Source organism: Lineus longissimus, chromosome 8, assembly GCF_910592395.1.
Source record: "Lineus longissimus chromosome 8, tnLinLong1.2, whole genome shotgun sequence".
Taxonomy (NCBI): Eukaryota; Metazoa; Nemertea; class Pilidiophora; order Heteronemertea; family Lineidae; genus Lineus; species Lineus longissimus.
In genome coordinates this window covers 18,863,148-18,884,324 of record NC_088315.1, presented here as the reverse complement: position 1 = coordinate 18,884,324, position 21,177 = coordinate 18,863,148, and the positions used below count along the sequence as shown (strand labels likewise).

The 21,177-nt window shown below is 40.0% G+C and overlaps 2 protein-coding genes across 6 annotated transcripts in view; one reads left to right on the top strand and one right to left on the bottom strand.

Moving 5' to 3' along the window:
• Nucleotides 1-14,832, bottom strand: part of LOC135492047 (formin-binding protein 4-like) — a 30,407-nt gene extending 15,575 nt beyond the window's left edge. For 2 of the 3 annotated variants that reach the window (XR_010448017.1, XM_064778153.1), the window contains exon 1: nucleotides 14,749-14,832. The gene's annotated coding sequence lies outside the window, so the exon portion shown is untranslated. The remainder of the gene's footprint in view (nucleotides 1-14,748) is intronic. The other variant, XM_064778154.1, reaches the window with a different exon arrangement.
• Nucleotides 14,833-15,001: 169 nt separating this feature from the next.
• The window catches only part of LOC135492126 (synembryn-A-like), a 29,832-nt gene continuing 23,656 nt past the window's right edge, over nucleotides 15,002-21,177 (top strand). For 2 of the 3 annotated variants that reach the window (XM_064778324.1, XM_064778323.1), the window contains exons 1-2: nucleotides 15,002-15,162; nucleotides 19,892-19,939. In XM_064778324.1, the coding sequence (XP_064634394.1) occupies nucleotides 15,082-15,162; nucleotides 19,892-19,939 (129 nt within the window). In that variant the 5' untranslated portion in view covers nucleotides 15,002-15,081. Of the gene's footprint in view, nucleotides 15,163-15,682; nucleotides 15,743-19,891; nucleotides 19,940-21,177 lie in introns of those variants that run through there. The other variant, XM_064778325.1, reaches the window with a different exon arrangement.

The following is a 21,177-nucleotide window of genomic DNA, read 5'->3' as shown; positions in this document are numbered from 1 at the left end:
GTCAGAAAAGACAAAAGGGAAAAGATAAAAAATAATAAAATAAAAAAATATTTTTGGCCGTCCCTGACCGGGGTTTGAACTCACGACCTTTGGATTGCCACAACATGAAAAACACAAAACATGCAATTTCGGCCATATCTGTGTCTGCGTTGTGACCTCTGTGACCTCGACAAGTAGGTCAAATTATAAACCCATATGATATATGATGTATCCTTGCTATGAGTACCTACCACAAAAGTTTTATCGAAAACAAGTCATCAATAAGCGAGATATCACACTTTTTAGATATCCACATTCGACCCCCTGGTGGCCAAATTGAGAATCAGATCGGACCGATATTCAGCACAGGAGGTTATCTGATATAGGGGGTTATATGTACCAAGTTTCAAGTTCATAGCTGTGGCGGTTGAGAAACGTGCCATAGTTACGCTGAAACAGCCAATTTATGCCATTTGACCTCTGCAACCTTGAAAAGTAGGTCAAATTAAAAAATTGTACGATATATGATGTATCCTTGCTATGAGTACCCACCACGAAAGTTTTATTGAAAACAAGTTATTGATAAGCGAATTATCACACTTTTTAGGTATCCACATTCGGCCCCCTGGTGGCCAAGTTGAGAATCAGATCAGACTGAAATTCAGCACCAGAGGTTATCTGGTATAGGGGGTTATATGTATTAAGTTTCAAGTTCATAGCTGTGGAGGTTGAAAAACGTGCCATAGTTACACTGAAACAGCCAATTTACGCCATTTGACCTCTGTGACCTTGAAAAGTAGGTCAAATTAAAAACCCGTATGATATATGATGTATCCTTGCTATGAGTACCTACCACAAAAATTTTATTCCAAACAAGTCATTAATAAGCGAGATATCACACTTTTTAGATATCTACATTCGGCCCCCTGATGGCCAAATTAAGAATCAGATCGGACCGAAATTTAGTGTCACAGGTCATCTGACCAAGGGAGTCCTGTGTACAAAGTTACAAGTTCATAGGCTTAGCGGTTAAGAAACGTGCCACTGTTTTTGAAACAGGATACGACGACGACGACGGACGACGACGACGACAGACGACGACGGACGACGGACACTGCGGTATTGTAAAGACTCCCCTACGGTGAGCCAAAAAGGTACAGGAAATAAAGGTACAGGAAATAAAAGTACCGGAAATAAAGGTACCGGAAAAAAAATTACTGGAAAAATAGGTACACAAAATAGCATAAAAAGGTAAAATGAAATGGCCAGGGCCATTGTGCTCACCTCATGTGGAGGAAAGATGGATAAAGAGCATGGTCTTGTGTCATGTAGTGTTAGGTTTGATGTAGGTCCAAGCAATTACAATTTTCCCAAAATGGCCAATTTACAGTACATTCGACCTCTGTGACCTTGAAAAGTAGGTCAAATCAAAGAAGACCCGGGTGACACATTGAATGGTTGTTAGAATTAGATGTACCTATGATATAAAATTGGTGCCAATCGGGCAAGTCATTACTAGGAATAATGGCATTTTGAAGAATTTAGGATTTGGCCCCCTCCCTGGAGGCCAAACGGCAAATCAGATCGCACCAAACTTCGGTACCTGAGATCACCTGACCAAGGGGTACATGTGTACTTAATTTGTGATCAATAGTCATTGCAGTTAAGAAACGTTACGGCCTGACGGCGAATTTACGCCATTTGACCTCTGTGACCTTGACAAGAAGGTCAAATTAAAAACCTGTGTGACATATACTGTATGGTGGTTAGATGTACCCATGATATCAAATTGGTGGCAATCGGGCAAGAAGTTAAGGAATTATCACATTTTTAAGGTTTTTGGATTTTGCCCCCTGGTGGTCAAGTGGTGAATCATATTGGACCAAACTTCGGTCCCTGAGATCAGCTGACTAAGGGGTAAATGTGTACCAAATTTGGTATCAATAGTCATTGCAGTTTAGAAACGTGCCATCGTTACATCCTAACGGCCAATTTACACCATTTGACCTCTGTGACCTTGAAAAGGAGGTCAAATCAAAAACCCGGAGGATATATGATGCACCTTTGCTAGAAGTACCTACCATATTTTTTTCAAAATTTCCCGACTACTATTGAGGGAGATATTGCATATTTTCACTTTTAACGTTTGGCCCCCTGGTGGCCAAACCATGAAACGAATCGGACCGAAACTTGGTCTCCCAGGTGTCATTACATAAGGGTACATGTGTACCAAGTTTCAACTCAATAGCTCTAACAGTTACGAAACGTGCCCTGCTAACGGACGACGGACGACGACGACGCCGACGACGACGACGACGACGACGACGACGACGACGACGACGACGACGACGACGACGACGACGACGACGACGACGACGACGACGACGACGGACGACGGACGCCACGGTATGGGATAAGCTCACCTCTGCTAAGAGGTGAGCTAAAAAGTACACAATTTTTTTAAAAATATCATTTGAATTCTCTCTTTTTCTATTCTTAACTTTAACTTTATTTGTTGCGTAGGCATTGCATAGGCCTTAGAAATAGGTATATCAAATTTCCAGTATACCGTTATGGTTTTCAAGAGTGAACACGGCTATCAAGATCATGATGATTGTAAAGATTCTAGGACAATTCCCTCTGCAAAAGGGTCAACCGATAAATGTACCAATGTTCAAGTTAAATTGCAATTAATCAATTAACATTCATCATTATAGAGCTGGACCCAATTAACAATGTGCCTGGCCAATTAGGTCTTAACAGACAAATTATTAGATTTAAGACCAAACACAAGCTTTTTAGGGAAATTGGCGAGAATCTTAATGTGAAATGCCAGGTAGGATGCCAGGTGCGCCCCCCCCCCTTTCCCAAGATCCTGGATCCGCCCTAATAAGAATACGACTCGAGTATTTTAAAATTTAAAAGAACATGAATGTACATGTAGTTATTACCAAAAAAAACGTCATCTCCCCTGTTGGGCAACCTCTTCCATGAATTTTCCCCAAAATCATTCCGTAACAAAATTGTCCACAATGTATTAAACTATTTTAAGGAACCATCACAAAAATTTTCGAATCAGTCTAGATTTTTCGTCTGCTGGAACAACATGTCACAGATCAGAATAGAATAGATATCTGAACACAAATGCGCTGATTAGGTAAAGTGTTACTGTATAGGGGGCGCTTCAGTTTTAACCAGAAGTCTTGCCAGCTTCCACTCATCATCACTTTCTCTCATCCATAATAAGATGATATCACATTTTATTTAGCTGAGTGTGTGTCTTTTTTGTAATAACCTTGGGGTTCTATAAAGATTTGATAAATTCATATTCCCAAATTATGTATGCAAGTGGAATACCCAATAATAAAAGTACTGACTCATCATTATCTTGACATTCCCCCTTTAACCAAACTAATCCAATCATCCATAATACTTAATCAAAGCTGTTGAAGAAAGGTATTGTGAGAACCAGTTTGAAGCAGTAGCTTCAATTCGGGACAATGGACAAGGGATTAGACTGGATGAATGAAAAGGAGGTTTGGGTCACATGACTTAATTAGCAGAACCAGTTCCAACTGCCCTGTGCATTTTGAATCAGTGCTGGTTTGTCTTTGGACTGAAGTAAGTGTGGAAATTTGTGTCTCATTTTTCCTAAACAACTTGATCAAATTTATCTTAATTTGAGGAATCGAAATTTGAAGGACTTAATTTGAAGTTGACTTGTTCAGCTTATTCAGCAGGAGATTCTTGAACCTTTCAACAGTTGAATATTTCTGTTCCCATTTTTCTCTTTGAATGAGGTTGTTCTAGATTTTTCCGCAGGCCAAGACTCGAGGCAGGTCAACTTGGATGTGAGCTACTCCAAGTTGGGCGAGTACAACTTCTTTCCACTTTCCAAATGATCAGAACAGATGCAGAGAAAACTAATCTTTCAAAGACCCACATGATGTGATGTCACATCATCAGTATATCTTTGAGCCAAGAATCAGACATCAGTTTCTTAAACTTTTCTGCTGATGCATGCCCGAAATGTTGATGTAGTTTCTTGGCGATCTTTTTCTTTGACTCTCAGTTTCGAACAGTTCAGGTACTTGATGTACTGATTCATCCTACATGTTTAGTGCAACACTTTTGACCGCGCCTTGGCCGGCAGTGATCACACTGAAGAAACCAGCCAAAACTGGTCACTGGACTTCTTGTCTGAACAAGTTGTTTGAACGACCCTGTGAAGCTTTTGTGGTCAGGTAACACTGAAATCAAGAACTTGATTAAGAACTTGATGTTGACTTACCAGTGTTCTCTTGATACCACGTAAAATACAATTTCAAATGATGTTATAAATCAATCAATCAAAAACTTTTGGCAACCACTATCCCGCCTGTTGTGTCACACCAACTGTAACTAGCTGAAGAGGGAAGTAGGCTGTTATGGATGTCAGATAGTGGTCTCCCTGGCATCTGCTTGCAATTTTTATTGACACTCCACCGTGATCCCAAGGACCTGGCTTTATCTAATGATACGTTCGCAGGGGGAGAGCGGGGGAAGGGTGGAAGAGCCAGTCACCCCCGTGGGAGCAAGATTCCTGAAAGGGTGTCTTTGGAAAGGGCAAGCATTTGTTCGCCATTAAACACAAGATTTTGATCCTTGTCTTGGGTGTCTTTGAGAGAACTGATCACACACAATTCCCAACCTACTCGTCAGCCAGCTGACAGATTACCTGGGTCGAACGTGTTGCTGAGATGTTTTTGAAGAGATACTTGTGGCTGTTGGAGTGACTTCTTGTCTAAGCAGTACCATTCTGCCCCCTCTAAGGCATAACAATGGTAACTTATAAACAAAAGATTTTAATCCTTGTCTCGGGCGTCTTTGAGAGAACTGATCACACACAATTCCCAACCTACTCGTCAGCCACGCTGACAGATTACCTGGGTCGAACATGTTGCTGAGATGTTTTTGAAGAGATACTTGTGGCTGTTGGAGAGACTTCTTGTCTAAACAGTACCATTCTGCCCCCTCTAAGGCATACAGTGGTAACTAATAAACTGATTGCAAAACGAAAGCAAGTTGAACATGAGATGCTCATCATTCTGTCTCGGGTTGCAGAGAAAACTAATCTCGCAAAGACCCAAGAGTCCAGAGTAGTTCTCTAGTAATAGTGCAGATAGTGAGTCGACTGTGTTTCCTCCGTCTCTCTGTTCAGGAAAAAAATGCTTCAGTCCTGGTTCAGTTAATCATGTTGCAGCTCTCAGCATTATTTCAGATATTTTGATTGCCATGGATCATTGAATGCCGATGGCCAACCTAGTCCACAAAGGCAAGACAACCGAGATAGATCTCTGAGCCTTGAGTTTCTCAATGAGCAAAGAATTGTGTTGGTTTCAAGAGAAGGTGAGAAGTAAGCTTTTAATCGTCCTCTAATAGAGCAGACTGTGGTACCAGCGTCTGGCACTGGATACTAAGCTGCAATCTCTCTGATCAGACCAGTTTATGCTCTATGCTCTAGCCCTGTTTAAGTAATCACGTTGCATCTTTGAGCATATTTTCAGAGCCTATTGAATCAATGAATGCTGATGGCCCCACTTGCACACTCAAGGAAGACAGCCACGCCAAACGTGAGATCTTTGAGCATGGAGTTTACCCAGAGCACAGGTTTGTGCCGACAGATTCACACATTACAAAGTGTCAACCACTGTGCATCACAGACACATGCATAATGCTTTCTTTGAAATCAGAAAAGATACTTTTTAAAGAGATATTTTTTATTCTCTAACTTTGCAACTGTTTCATGTTTGGTACTGTCAGGGTTATATCATTCCCCCTCACCACCATAACTGCCCGCACGGACTGCACTGCCCCTCTTCCCAACTTAACTCTCCTGACCTGCCAAGCACTATAATAGCCTTTACCTTGCATGAAGTTCCTACCTGCATCCACCTGGCACATTATGATGTAACCCCGACTGTATCACATGATGAAATATTTGCTGCTATGAATCAAAGATTTTTCGGCGAGTTTTAAGATACCTTGCTACTGATCGGTATAATTACATGATTTCAGATTCTCATATTTTTAAGGTTCAAGAAGTCTACAGGAATACAAGCTTGGAGAGGACAGGTTGCGGATCTTGGATTTTCATGGACTTGGGGATGACTACGAATGATTGTAGTTGAGGTAGGTCAAGGTAGGTGTCTAGATCATGTATTTATCAGCAAGTTTTAAGATAACTCGCTAAGGATCAGAGATTTTTCAATGAGATTTAAGACATCTTATAGGAGGAATAAACAGATATATATCAGATTTATCAGCGAGATTTAAGATATCTTGCTAGTGATCGGTATAATTGCATGATTTCAGATTCTCATATTTTTAAGGTTCAAGAAGTCTACAGGAATACAAGCTTGGAGAGGACAGGTTGCGGATCTTGGATTTTCATGGACTTGGGGATGACTACGAATGATTGTAGTTGAGGTAGGTCGAGGTAGGTCAAGGTAGGTGTCTAGATCCTGTATATATCAGCAAGTTTTAAGATAACTCGCTAAGGATCAGAGATTTTTCAGTGAGATTTAAGACATCTTATAGGAGGAATAAACAGATATATATCAGATTTATCAGCAACATTTAAGATATCTTGCTAGTGATCGGTATAATTGCATGATTTCAGATTCTCATATTTATAAGGTTCAAGAAGTTTACAGGAATACAAGCTTGGAGAGGACTGGTTGCGGATCTTGGATTTTCATGGACTTGGGGATGACTACGAATGATTGTAGTTGAGGTAGGTCAAGGTAGGTGTCTAGATCCTGTATTTATCAGCAAGTTTTAAGATAACTCGCTAAGGATCAGAGATTTTTCAATGAGATTTAAGACATCTTATAGGAGGAATACACAGATATATATCAGATTTATCAGCGAGATTTAAGATATCTTGCTAGTGATCGGTATAATTGCATGATTTCAGATTCTCATATTTTTAAGGTTCAAGAAGTCTACAGGAATACAAGCTTGGAGAGGACAGGTTGCGGATCTTGGATTTTCATGGACTTGGGGATGACTACGAATGATTGTAGTTGAGGTAGGTCAAGGTAGGTGTCTAGATCCTGTATTTATCAGCAAGTTTTAAGATAACTCGCTAAGGATCAGAGATTTTTCAGTGAGATTTAAGACATCTTATACTATAAGATTTAAGACATCTTATACTATAAGATGTCTTAAATCTCACTGAAAAATCTCTGAAAAAAATAGGAGGAATAAACAGATATATATCAGATTTATCAGCAAGATTTAAGATATCTTGCTAGTGATCGGTATAATTGCATGATTTCAGATTCTCATATTTATAAGGTTCAAGAAGTCTACAGGAATACAAGCTTGGAGAGGACAGGTTGCGGATCTTGGATTTTCATGGACTTGGGGATGACTACGAATGATTGTAGTTGAGGTAGGTCAAGGTAGGTGTCCCGATCCTGTATTTTTCACCAAGTTTTATGATAACCTGCTAAGGATCAGAGATTTTTCAATGAGATTTAAGACATCTTATAGGAGGAATAAACAGATATATATCAGATTTATCAGCAAGATTTAAGATATCTTGCTAGTGATCGGTATAATTGCATGATTTCAGATTCTCATATTTTTAAGGTTCAAGAAGTCTACAGGAATACAAGCTTGGAGAGGACAGGTTGTGGATCTTGGATTTTCATGGACTTGGGGATGACTACGAGTGATTGTAGTTGAGGTAGGTCAAGGTAGGTGTCTAGATCCTGTATTTATCAGCAAGTTTTAAGATAACTCGCTGAGGATCAGAGATTTTTCAATGAGATTTAAGACATCTTATAGGAGGAATAAACAGATACATATCAGATTTATCAGCGAGATTTAAGATATCTTGCTAGTGATCGGTATAGGTATAATTGCATGATTTCAGATTCTCATATTTTTAAGGTTCAAGAAGTTTACAGGAATACAAGCTTGGAGAGGACTGGTTGCGGATCTTGGATTTTCATGGACTTGGGGATGACTACGAATGATTGTAGTTGAGGTAGGTCAAGGTAGGTGTCTAGATCCTGTATTTATCAGCAAGTTTTAAGATAACTCGCTAAGGATCAGAGATTTTTCAATGAGATTTAAGACATCTTATAGGAGGAATACACAGATATATATCAGATTTATCAGCGAGATTTAAGATATCTTGCTAGTGATCGGTATAATTGCATGATTTCAGATTCTCATATTTTTAAGGTTCAAGAAGTCTACAGGAATACAAGCTTGGAGAGGACAGGTTGCGGATCTTGGATTTTCATGGACTTGGGGATGACTACGAATGATTGTAGTTGAGGTAGGTCAAGGTAGGTGTCTAGATCCTGTATTTATCAGCAAGTTTTAAGATAACTCGCTGAGGATCAGAGATTTTTCAGTGAGATTTAAGACATCTTATAGGAGGAATAAACAGATATATATCAGATTTATCAGCAAGATTTAAGATATTTTGCTAGTGATCGGTATAATTGCATGATTTCAGATTCTCATATTTATAAGGTTCAAGAAGTCTACAGGAATACAAGCTTGGAGAGGACAGGTTGCGGATCTTGGATTTTCATGGACTTGGGGATGACTACGAATGATTGTAGTTGAGGTAGGTCAAGGTAGGTGTCTCGATCCTGTATTTTTCACCAAGTTTTCAGATAACCTGCTAAGGATCAGAGATTTTTCAATGAGATTTAAGACATCTTATAGGAGGAATAAACAGATAAATATCAGATTTATCAGCGAGATTTAAGATATCTTGCTAGTGATCGGTCTAATTGCATGATTTCAGATTCTCATATTTTTAAGGTTCAAGAAGTCTACAGGAATACAAGCTTAGAGAGGACAGGGTGCGGATCTTGGATTTTCATGGACTTGGGGATGACTACGAGTGATTGTAGTTGAGGTAGGTCAAGGTAGGTGTCTAGATCCTGTATTTATCAGCAAGTTTTAAGATAACTCGCTAAGGATCAGAGATTTTTCAGTGAGATTTAAGACATCTTATAGGAGGAATAAACAGATATATATCAGATTTATCAGCAAGATTTAAGATATTTTGCTAGTGATCGGTATAATTGCATGATTTCAGATTCTCATATTTATAAGGTTCAAGAAGTCTACAGGAATACAAGCTTGGAGAGGACAAGTTGCGGATCTTGGATTTTCATGGACTTGGGGATGACTACGAATGATTGTAGTTGAGGTAGGTCAAGGTAGGTGTCTCGATCCTGTATTTTTCACCAAGTTTTCAGATAACCTGCTAAGGATCAGAGATTTTTCAATGAGATTTAAGACATCTTATAGGAGGAATAAACAGATAAATATCAGATTTATCAGCGAGATTTAAGATATCTTGCTAGTGATCGGTCTAATTGCATGATTTCAGATTCTCATATTTTTAAGGTTCAAGAAGTCTACAGGAATACAAGCTTGGAGAGGACAGGTTGCGGATCTTGGATTTTCATGGACTTGGGGATGACTACGAATGATTGTAGTTGAGGTAGGTCAAGGTAGGTGTCTAGATCCTGTATTTATCAGCAAGTTTTAAGATAACTCGCTGAGGATCAGAGATTTTTCAGTGAGATTTAAGACATCTTATAGGAGGAATAAACAGATATATATCAGATTTATCAGCAAGATTTAAGATATTTTGCTAGTGATCGGTATAATTGCATGATTTCAGATTCTCATATTTATAAGGTTCAAGAAGTCTACAGGAATACAAGCTTGGAGAGGACAGGTTGCGGATCTTGGATTTTCATGGACTTGGGGATGACTACGAATGATTGTAGTTGAGGTAGGTCAAGGTAGGTGTCTCGATCCTGTATTTTTCACCAAGTTTTCAGATAACCTGCTAAGGATCAGAGATTTTTCAATGAGATTTAAGACATCTTATAGGAGGAATAAACAGATAAATATCAGATTTATCAGCGAGATTTAAGATATCTTGCTAGTGATCGGTCTAATTGCATGATTTCAGATTCTCATATTTTTAAGGTTCAAGAAGTCTACAGGAATACAAGCTTAGAGAGGACAGGGTGCGGATCTTGGATTTTCATGGACTTGGGGATGACTACGAGTGATTGTAGTTGAGGTAGGTCAAGGTAGGTGTCTAGATCCTGTATTTATCAGCAAGTTTTAAGATAACTCGCTAAGGATCAGAGATTTTTCAGTGAGATTTAAGACATCTTATAGGAGGAATAAACAGATATATATCAGATTTATCAGCAACATTTAAGATATCTTGCTAGTGATCGGTATAATTGCATGATTTCAGATTCTCATATTTATAAGGTTCAAGAAGTTTACAGGAATACAAGCTTGGAGAGGACTGGTTGCGGATCTTGGATTTTCATGGACTTGGGGATGACTACGAATGATTGTAGTTGAGGTAGGTCAAGGTAGGTGTCTAGATCCTGTATTTATCAGCAAGTTTTAAGATAACTCGCTAAGGATCAGAGATTTTTCAATGAGATTTAAGACATCTTATAGGAGGAATACACAGATATATATCAGATTTATCAGCGAGATTTAAGATATCTTGCTAGTGATCGGTATAATTGCATGATTTCAGATTCTCATATTTTTAAGGTTCAAGAAGTCTACAGGAATACAAGCTTGGAGAGGACAGGTTGCGGATCTTGGATTTTCATGGACTTGGGGATGACTACGAATGATTGTAGTTGAGGTAGGTCAAGGTAGGTATCTAGATCCTGTATTTATCAGCAAGTTTTAAGATAACTCGCTAAGGATCAGAGATTTTTCAGTGAGATTTAAGACATCTTATACTATAAGATTTAAGACATCTTATACTATAAGATGTCTTAAATCTCACTGAAAAATCTCTGAAAAAAATAGGAGGAATAAACAGATATATATCAGATTTATCAGCAAGATTTAAGATATCTTGCTAGTGATCGGTATAATTGCATGATTTCAGATTCTCATATTTATAAGGTTCAAGAAGTCTACAGGAATACAAGCTTGGAGAGGACAGGTTGCGGATCTTGGATTTTCATGGACTTGGGGATGACTACGAATGATTGTAGTTGAGGTAGGTCAAGGTAGGTGTCCCGATCCTGTATTTTTCACCAAGTTTTATGATAACCTGCTAAGGATCAGAGATTTTTCAATGAGATTTAAGACATCTTATAGGAGGAATAAACAGATAAATATCAGATTTATCAGCGAGATTTAAGATATCTTGCTAGTGATCGGTCTAATTGCATGATTTCAGATTCTCATATTTTTAAGGTTCAAGAAGTCTACAGGAATACAAGCTTAGAGAGGACAGGGTGCGGATCTTGGATTTTCATGGACTTGGGGATGACTACGAGTGATTGTAGTTGAGGTAGGTCAAGGTAGGTGTCTAGATCCTGTATTTATCAGCAAGTTTTAAGATAACTCGCTAAGGATCAGAGATTTTTCAATGAGATTTAAGACATCTTATAGGAGGAATAAACAGATACATATCAGATTTATCAGCGAGATTTAAGATATCTTGCTAGTGATCGGTATAGGTACAATTGCATGATTTCAGATTCTCATATTTTTAAGGTTCAAGAAGTTTACAGGAATACAAGCTTGGAGAGGACTGGTTGCGGATCTTGGATTTTCATGGACTTGGGGATGACTACGAATGATTGTAGTTGAGGTAGGTCAAGGTAGGTGTCTAGATCCTGTATTTATCAGCAAGTTTTAAGATAACTCGCTAAGGATCAGAGATTTTTCAATGAGATTTAAGACATCTTATAGGAGGAATACACAGATATATATCAGATTTATCAGCGAGATTTAAGATATCTTGCTAGTGATCGGTATAATTGCATGATTTCAGATTCTCATATTTTTAAGGTTCAAGAAGTCTACAGGAATACAAGCTTGGAGAGGACAGGTTGCGGATCTTGGATTTTCATGGACTTGGGGATGACTACGAATGATTGTAGTTGAGGTAGGTCAAGGTAGGTGTCTAGATCCTGTATTTATCAGCAAGTTTTAAGATAACTCGCTAAGGATCAGAGATTTTTCAATGAGATTTAAGACATCTTATAGGAGGAATACACAGATATATATCAGATTTATCAGCGAGATTTAAGATATCTTGCTAGTGATCGGTATAATTGCATGATTTCAGATTCTCATATTTATAAGGTTCAAGAAGTCTACAAGAATACAAGCTTGGAGAGGACAGGTTGCGGATCTTGGATTTTCATGGACTTGGGGATGACTATGAATGATTGTAGTTGAGGTAGGTCAAGGTAGGTGTCTCGATCCTGTATTTTTCACCAAGTTTTAAGATAACCTGCTAAGGATCAGAGATTTTTCAATGAGATTTAAGACATCTTATAGGAGGAATAAACAGATAAATATCAGATTTATCAGCGAGATTTGAGATATCTTGCTAGTGATCGGTCTAATTGCATGATTTCAGATTCTCATATTTTTAAGGTTCAAGAAGTCTACAGGAATACAAGCTTGGAGAGGACAGGTTGCGGATCTTGGATTTTCATGGACTTGGGGATGACTACGAGTGATTGTAGTTGAGGTAGGTCAAGGTAGGTGTCTAGATCCTGTATTTATCAGCAAGTTTTAAGATAACTCGCTAAGGATCAGAGATTTTTCATTGAGATTTAAGACATCTTATAGGAGGAATAAACAGATACATATCAGATTTATCAGCGAGATTTAAGATATCTTGCTAGTGATCGGTATAGGTATAATTGCATGGATTTCAGATTCTCATATTTTTAAGGTTCAAGAAGTTTACAGGAATACAAGCTTGGAGAGGACTGGTTGCGGATCTTGGATTTTCATGGACTTGGGGATGACTACGAATGATTGTAGTTGAGGTAGGTCAAGGTAGGTGTCTAGATCCTGTATTTATCAGCAAGTTTTAAGATAACTCGCTAAGGATCAGAGATTTTTCAATGAGATTTAAGACATCTTATAGGAGGAATAAACAGATACATATCAGATTTATCAGCGAGATTTAAGATATCTTGCTAGTAATCAGTATAGGTATAATTGCATGATTTCAGATTCTCATATTTTTAAGGTTCAAGAAGTTTACAGGAATACAAGCTTGGAGAGGTTGCGTATCTTGGATTTTCATGGACTTGGGGATGACTATGAATGATTGTAGTTGAGGTAGGTCAAGGTAGGTGTCTCGATCCTTGGATCAGCTTGGACACTGAATGATGCACAGTCTGGTTATTTTCGATGCCATTGCTTGATTATGTGATTGAAGTAAGATGCCTTTTTGCTACGCCACCTATACATTCAAGAACATCGAAAGGAGGAATCAACAAGAATGTACAGAGGAGATTTCCTGCCAAGTCTTGCTGAGGATTCTGTTATGATAATGAATTGATTGTGTCATTCTCATTCTAATATTTTAAAGGTACAACAAGCCCTGATCACGATACGCTGAAAACTACCGACGAGTGTCAAATCACTTCCGTCAGGGAGAAACTTAATGAACGAACTCTCCGCGCTTCCACCAACGCGTCACATTGATACAGAGCAGGATGATGCTCTTGTTTCAGGAAATTTAATGTAATGAAATGCAACGCTACAATTTGTTAGGCAAAATGTTTGTTCAAAATTGTGATTTATCAACATGTTTGAAGATCACCTGTATGTAGATCACCTGTATGTATTTGACAATGCAATACCGCACATAATCTTGCACGGTGGCCCAGTGTGTTTTGTACCTTTGAAACTAATGTAATTTAAACCTTTCAAGCCTGAATGCTCTTGGGACCCCTTTCCCATTCTCAAATAGTCTGTGTACTATTTGAATTAAATTAGCTGCTAAAGTCAATCGATAAATTTATCATTCAATACAGTGTCATCTTCCTTAGGCATATAAATCTTCTATCAATTTCAGTTGTTTTTTAATATTTTTGTCACAATATCTTTTTGAATTTACAGTTTTTTTCCTTTATTAGTGGTACATGTTGGTCATTTTAGCTAGATTAGAGGTGGGTTAGGTCTACAAGGTTCTGATAGCAGTTTATTTCATGACTGGCAGTTAGTGCCGTCATCCGTAGCCACTTCTAGTGTAGCCGTTAGTGATAGGATGGAGACCAGCGAGTTTAGTAGGTGTAGGCGCAACGTATCTAAGGTTAGACACTCACTGGTCTTTATCTCCAGGAAGATGACACACTCGGGGGGGGGGGGGGGGGGTAACCATGGCCAAGCTGAAATACAACCTTCTCACTCGAACTTGGACCCAGTTGTTCGGTTTCATTGGGAAAGGTTTATATCAGATTTTAACTCTTTGAACGTAAACCGATGCTCGGTGATCACGCTGTGTCATTAGCACAAGGCTTGAAAGGTTTAAAACATTCATCTCTCATAAAAAGTGTGAGTTTATGGTCATGGCCTGCAAAGGCAATCGCTTTTTGATGTAAATAATGAAGTAAAAAATTTATTATTTAATAAGAAAATAGACTCATTTAAGTTATTTATATATTTTGTTATGGATCATGAATATGTAAAAGCGAGGACGTTTTTGACACGAGGACGTTTTAGTACCTTGAAAGCGAGGACGTTTTGGCATGGGGACGTTTTCACTGGATACCGGTTAGGGACATGGCGAAATTTGAGCATGAAACTTCGAAATGATTACACTGTAAAACATGCTTTTAACAACCAATCAAGGAAATATAGCATGTTTTTTTATTAATATATATTGAGAACCATCATGAAAAACTGTCAACACACAATGATTTTAGTATTCACCTCGATAACAAACGAATTACGGGTAAAAATGCACCGCACCTCGAGAAAATTTATGAAAAATTGGCCATTTTGGATAAAATTAGACAGACCGAATGAATTCTGTGTGCAGCTCTGTGATTCGCTGAATCTTTAAAATCGACAAAGATTTGTCCAATCAGTGATGGTCTTTTGAAATTATTCGGATGACGCCAATCCATCCTCTCGAAATCGGGCCGAGATTATGCGAGAATTGTCAATTTCATCAAACATTGTCAAAACAAGGGGATCTTATTCTTGTGTTGGTCGAGGAAAAACGCCATTAAATCTGGTATATCGGTTCATACCAACAGCAAAATGGATGAATCGAGTCTTGATACGTTGCAAAGTGGTTCGGAGGACGATATTTGCAAAATTCTGGCTGAATTTGCAGCAAAGGTAGGAGACAATTGTTCTTGTTTTCATCCTCATCTTTTTCATCTTCATCAAAATGTCAAAAATCAGATTTGCATTTCGTCATGATATTTTGGCCATCTTCCCCCCTGTTGACCTCTGTTTCATCGTCTTTGTATTTATTGTACAATGCCTGCCTATGTAGCGTGTCCATTCTCTGTTTCTGCGTCCATCTGTGATAACGAACACAGGAATTTGATGAGGAGACAAGGTCAAGGACAAAACCCTTCCATTCACGATATTGTGTCTATGTCATGATGATATAACATTGCATGATATTGTATCGCCATTACCGCCATTACCTCAAGACGTTAATTCCCATTCTAAAAAGTGGCGATGCTGTGCACAATCTTCCCACAACGTGGTGATACAAAATCACACAACGTTGGGCCTACCCTAGGTAGACTACATGTATCATGTTTATAACGCGCAGAACGCTATTGTCTTATAGTATTGTAACAATTACGGGTATTACTAACCTCTAGCGTTTCCCAGGTGTATAATCTACCAGTTGCTGGCGTCTGAGGTCCGGGAATCTGGCCAAAGGCACTGAATAACGTAACTTGTACGGAGCGTTTCGATTTGGGTTTCGTGTGAGTGTCTTCTCTCGAGGCCGGCCGAAGTCTTTGGTAGTTGCGTCATTGACAGTGTAGATGGCAGCAGCTGCGGATTGTTACAGTATGATCTGCATCATTATCATAAAGATCAACTGGTATGCAGCTGCATCGAGAACCACGTGCGGCATCCAAAATTAATTTGGTGGCTTCCAGGAAAAAGATAGGTTGCATCAATCCGAGTGATCAAGGCACCCCCCCCCCCCCCCCCCCGAAACATTTTGCATCTATTCTCAGTAGTAGCGAAAATGAGATCTGTATCACGCCTCCATCACTGAAGAGCTACCTAAATTATGTATTCATACTCGAAGCCACTCGAAGTACGGCACTCAGATTTGCAGGCTTCGTTGTGATTGGATATCGCCCTAGACTGCCTTCCTGATAAGGCAATGCTAAACTACGAACTACATGTGGCCTCGACTCACTGCCAAATATGGGAGAGTAGTGTTATTCATACTTGGAAGCGCTGCACTCAGATTTGCAGGCTTCGTTGTGATTGGACATTTCCTGAGACTGCCTTCCTGATACATGTGATAAGGCAATGCTACACTACGAACTTCATGTGACCTCGACTCAATGCCATATATATGGGTGAGTGGTGTGATGAAATCACAGGTCCTGGTTTCGGTGTTACATCACGCTTATGATGATACATACAAGTCAATGCTTGGAACACGCCGGCCACCCATCCAATTAATGACAATGCTCAACATTGCTTTTAACTTCTCGCTCTGGAGACAACGTACCAAGTATTCCTCGATTGCCACTGGATTAAGTCATATAATTGGGGGTAGAGTACAGAAATGTCAGAAGGAGAAGCGGGGTTGAAAATTCTTGTTTTTCTTCTTGACTTGTGTAACAAGATGTGTATATTGCGTGATTTCCAGAGCAACCAAGCCGTATCAATCTGGTTGAAAAAAGGCTTCAATGCAATGTTAGAATTATAGTAAAGATACTCGTTTGCTCCCCCAATTGTGTGTTGGTGTGCTGTCTTGTATCATCGCTATGATTACTTTGGCCCTTGTCGCTGCAACAAAATCAGTTGTCAGTTGTTTGGCTGGTGCTGAAATTGAAGTCAAATCATGGTGCAATGTAGGCGTGGAGTTTTCCTTCAGAGATTGAGCTTGCTTTGGGCACGAATTCTCCCAAGCAAATCAGCATGTAAAAATGTCAAAATACAGCCACTCAGTATGCTTGATACAACGGTAGTGCCGTGGAAGAGTCGGCCTCATGATCAAGAGGTCGTGGGTTCAACTCCCGACCACTGCTTGGTTCCCCAACTGGTCGTGTTCAAGTGAGCGCTTTCTGGTTGCTCCTTGAAACACCTGATTGATAATGATATCTGTGGAGGCCGGGGTAATACTATAATTTGAAATCCCGAAAAGCGCTTTGAAAAGGGAAATATGGAAAAGCGCTATAAAGGAACAGTATTTGCACTAGTACTGCTCCTGGAGATGCATGATTGTGGCCATCACCAGCAAGTCCCGACTTGCCTGAAATGCAAGTAAAAAAAGCAGGTCGGCAAGAACAGGGGTACATGTAGATTTGTTCCCTTATCGCTTGTGTTGTAATGGTAAAGATACACAGAACTTAGCCAACAGCTGCCACCTCAACCTGGCCATGCTTCCCTACAAAATGATTTGCTCGACTTTACGTTGCCGTGGTGACCGTTGGAAGCTTAATATAGCATTGATGACGTCAAGAGCGCAGCTAGGCAAGCAGCCGTGAGATGTGTACATGATTCCTCTGAGTGCTTCGACGTGCCGTTGATTGAGGTGTCCACTTCTTTCATCAGCTTGCAAAGTTGGGTGTGCTATGTTGTAATTTGGGCCTATTGTGGTTCAGCTTGCAAACTGGGGTGTTAATTTTGACCTGTTGTGCTTGAATCAGCTGCTGGTTTTGAACTGTTGTGCTTGAATCAGCTTGAAAACTGGGGTTGCTGGTTTTGACCTGTTGTAGTTGAATCAGCGTACAAACTGGGTGTTGTGCTTGAATCATCTTGCGAACTGGGGTTGCTGGTTTTGACCTGTTGTGCTTGAATCAGCTCACAAACTGGGGTTGCTGGTTTTGACCTGTTGTGTTTGAATCAGCCTGCAAACTGGGGTTGCTGGTTTTGACCTGTTGTGTTTGAATCAGCCTGCAAACTGGGGTTGCTGGTTTTGACCTATTGTAGTTGAATCAGCATGCAAACTGGGGTTGCTGGTTTTGACCTGTTGTAGTTGAATCAGCTTACAAACTGGGTGTTGTGCTTGAATCAGCTTGCGAACTGGGGTTGCTGGTTTTGACCTGTTGCGTTTGAATAGACTTGCGAACTGGGGTTGCTGGTTTTGACCTGTTGTGTTTGAATAGACTTGCGAACTGGGTTTGCTGGTTTTGACCTGTTGTGTTTGAATAGACTTGCGAACTGGGGTTGCTGGTTTTGACCTGTTGTGTTTGAATAGACTTGCGAACTGGGTTTGCTGGTTTTGACCTGTTGTGTTTGAATAGACTTGCGAACTGGGGTTGCTGGTTTTGACCTGTTGTGTTTGAATAGACTTGCGAACTGGGTTTGCTGGTTTTGACCTGTTGCGTTTGAATAGACTTGCGAACTGTGGTTGCTGGTTTTGACCTGTTGTGTTTGAATAGACTTGCGAACTGGGTTTGCTGGTTTTGACCTGTTGTGTTTGAATAGACTTGCGAACTGGGTTTGCTGGTTTTGACCTGTTGTGTTTTAATAGACTTGCGAACTGTGGTTGCTGGTTTTGACCTGTTGTAGTTGAATCAGCTGATAAACTGGGGTTGCTGGTTTTGACTGGTTGTAGTTGAATCAGCTTGCAAACTGGGGTTTAAATGTAAAGTGTAGGTGTTGATTCTGAGCTAGACTGAACTTTGATAATATATGATAAATATCAATTACAAAAAAAAACATGACATTCGACAGAAACAGACTCCTATAGAATTGTCGTCTACCTATACATTGTTAGCAATACAATCACAGCGTAGCTCATCATAGGCTAATAAATCCCTGCGCAAGGCCACCATGCCACCACTAACATCTCTGAAAATCACATATGCTAACCCATGACAAGAATGCAAGAAGACCGAGTTGCCTAGCAACCGTGATCAGCTTTGAGAAAATGAGCGTCTTACCCTGGGCGTCGTGATACAACGTTGAGGATGGCAACATCGGTATCACGACAGGGGAATAATTCCCTCAATCGCCTACTGTGTACAAGATACCTTCTTGTGTTGTGCTGCTTGTGGTGAAAATTGGGGTCTGTGGGGTGTATTTACTGAGTGACGGTGGCACCTTAAAGCTGACGAGTCAAATATGTGACTCGCTCTACCAAAACTAGGCGCTTGTCGCATCTGAACTTGACAGGTTGATACGGACTTGTTGTTCATTTTCCTATTGTAGACCTTTTGTGAAATGTGACCAAATCAGTTTGTAATAGATTTCACAAAAGTTCTACAATAGGGAAATGAACAACAAGTCCGTATCAACCTGTCGAGTTCAGATGCGACAAGCGCCTAGTTTTGGTAGAGCGAGTCACATATACATTTCAAGACCAAAGAAAGGCCGAAGCCTAGAATTTGGGAATATTCATGATGTTTATTGTATCTTCTCTTGAATATACCCATTACCCCCAGTGCACGAATCGAAAGTGAGGCATTCTCCACAGACAGGGTGGGGTACACTAGGAGTAAAAGTGTCCAGTCAGAGATCCATGTACAAAATATTCGGACGAAAAAGTTCAAGATTCTGCGATTTTTGAAAGATTGTCTGCAAGGGTCGTCGAGGAGCTTCCATCTCAACAACAGCAACAACAACATTAAGTGTCACACCCCTGTACCATATGTGGGACATGTATATGTACAATGGAACCTCTCTTAGTAACGGACACCTCTCTATAAAGAACACCCTCTCTATTAAAGACACACTCTCAAAGGACACAGTTTTGGCCCCATGTTGGTTGTTTCCATTCAGTATGACCTCTCTAATCAGGACACCTCCCTAGTAATAAGGATAGCACTTGTCAGTCTCAAAGGTGTCCTTAATAGAGGGGTCTACTGTACAGTGGTATTATCAAATTCTCAAAATCATTTTTTTCTATTTTCAGAATGCTCAGACGTTCTCATTCCCAACTTTGGATAAGAGCACCAAGCAGGTAGGTCCAGATGCGCAATTTTTATCGCGATAACTTAAAACGCCGGCAAAGATTTATCAGTTGACAGCATACGCAGCGATTGAGTAGCCTTGGAGGGATTAAAACATTGTACGAACATATAATCGTGACAGATGTTTTTCATTCAACTATTGGACAAGTTGAACAAGTTTTATTATTGCCTCCCGATTTATTGATTTACGTGAAGTAATCATGATAATGGGCCAGTAAAGTGTTCGCTAGTCCATTAGGCAGCAAAAACTGGTTAGGGGGGCTTCGAAATCGCTTATTACCGCTACCCATGATTGAAACTCCAACGTCTGGGGGGGGGGGGGGTCACTCAACCAATCTGGATGCACGTATCCATGTCCTGGTTTTGCCGGCAAAGGGTGATCATTCTTGTCTGCTTGGCGGGCCAGTGCGGGCAGTTGAAAGCCCCCATTGGAGCTTGCCCATCAAAATCACTCAGAATTGCTATATCAACCCTATGCTGCGTTGAACCTCACAAAATACACAAAATTGGCACCCACTAGAAGTAATATATGGTCCATGGAAAGCCTCAATTATGAAACAAACACAGAAAGAATTTTCACTTCCACTGAAGTCACACCCACAAAGGCCCTGAAATCCAATCCTCGCACTGCCGAAAGGGGTGTGGATGGAAGCTGTTCCCTGCTGGCACCTGCCTGCAAAAGGGGCTTCAAAAAATCTCCATGGACAAGGATGTACATTCCCATTCTTTGGTAGTGGGACTCGGGATTGTGTGCTGGACCTATTTTGAAGCTAATGGCACCACCATTTTGGCTAGAAATCCTAAAACTAAACATGCTTCCCGAAATTGGTGGCTTGCATTGGAACTAACTTTTTCCCCCATGTCTGTCATTAAAGGCATTCAAGTGTGTTGGTCAACCATGACTATCTCCTTTGTCCCTCCACCATAAGGCCTAGTTTCCCCTTATGACATCACTATTTCGGACACTCGGCATCCCATTTCTGGAAAGGTGTATAGAACTTCTTCTAAATGAAGTAATTGTCCATTTAAAGCTGGGAGGCTCTTCTCTGGAAAACAAAAGACACATCCCACCATTGAAATTGGCATTCACTTGGAAGACTTTTAACAGTCTAACTCAAGTTCTAATCAAATTGGTTGTGCCTGTGGTCAACCCTTAAAGGGAACTGGAACCGCCGAGCGATTTATTCAACTTTTCGACTTTCACCGCCCGAGAAAGTCAAACTTCCAA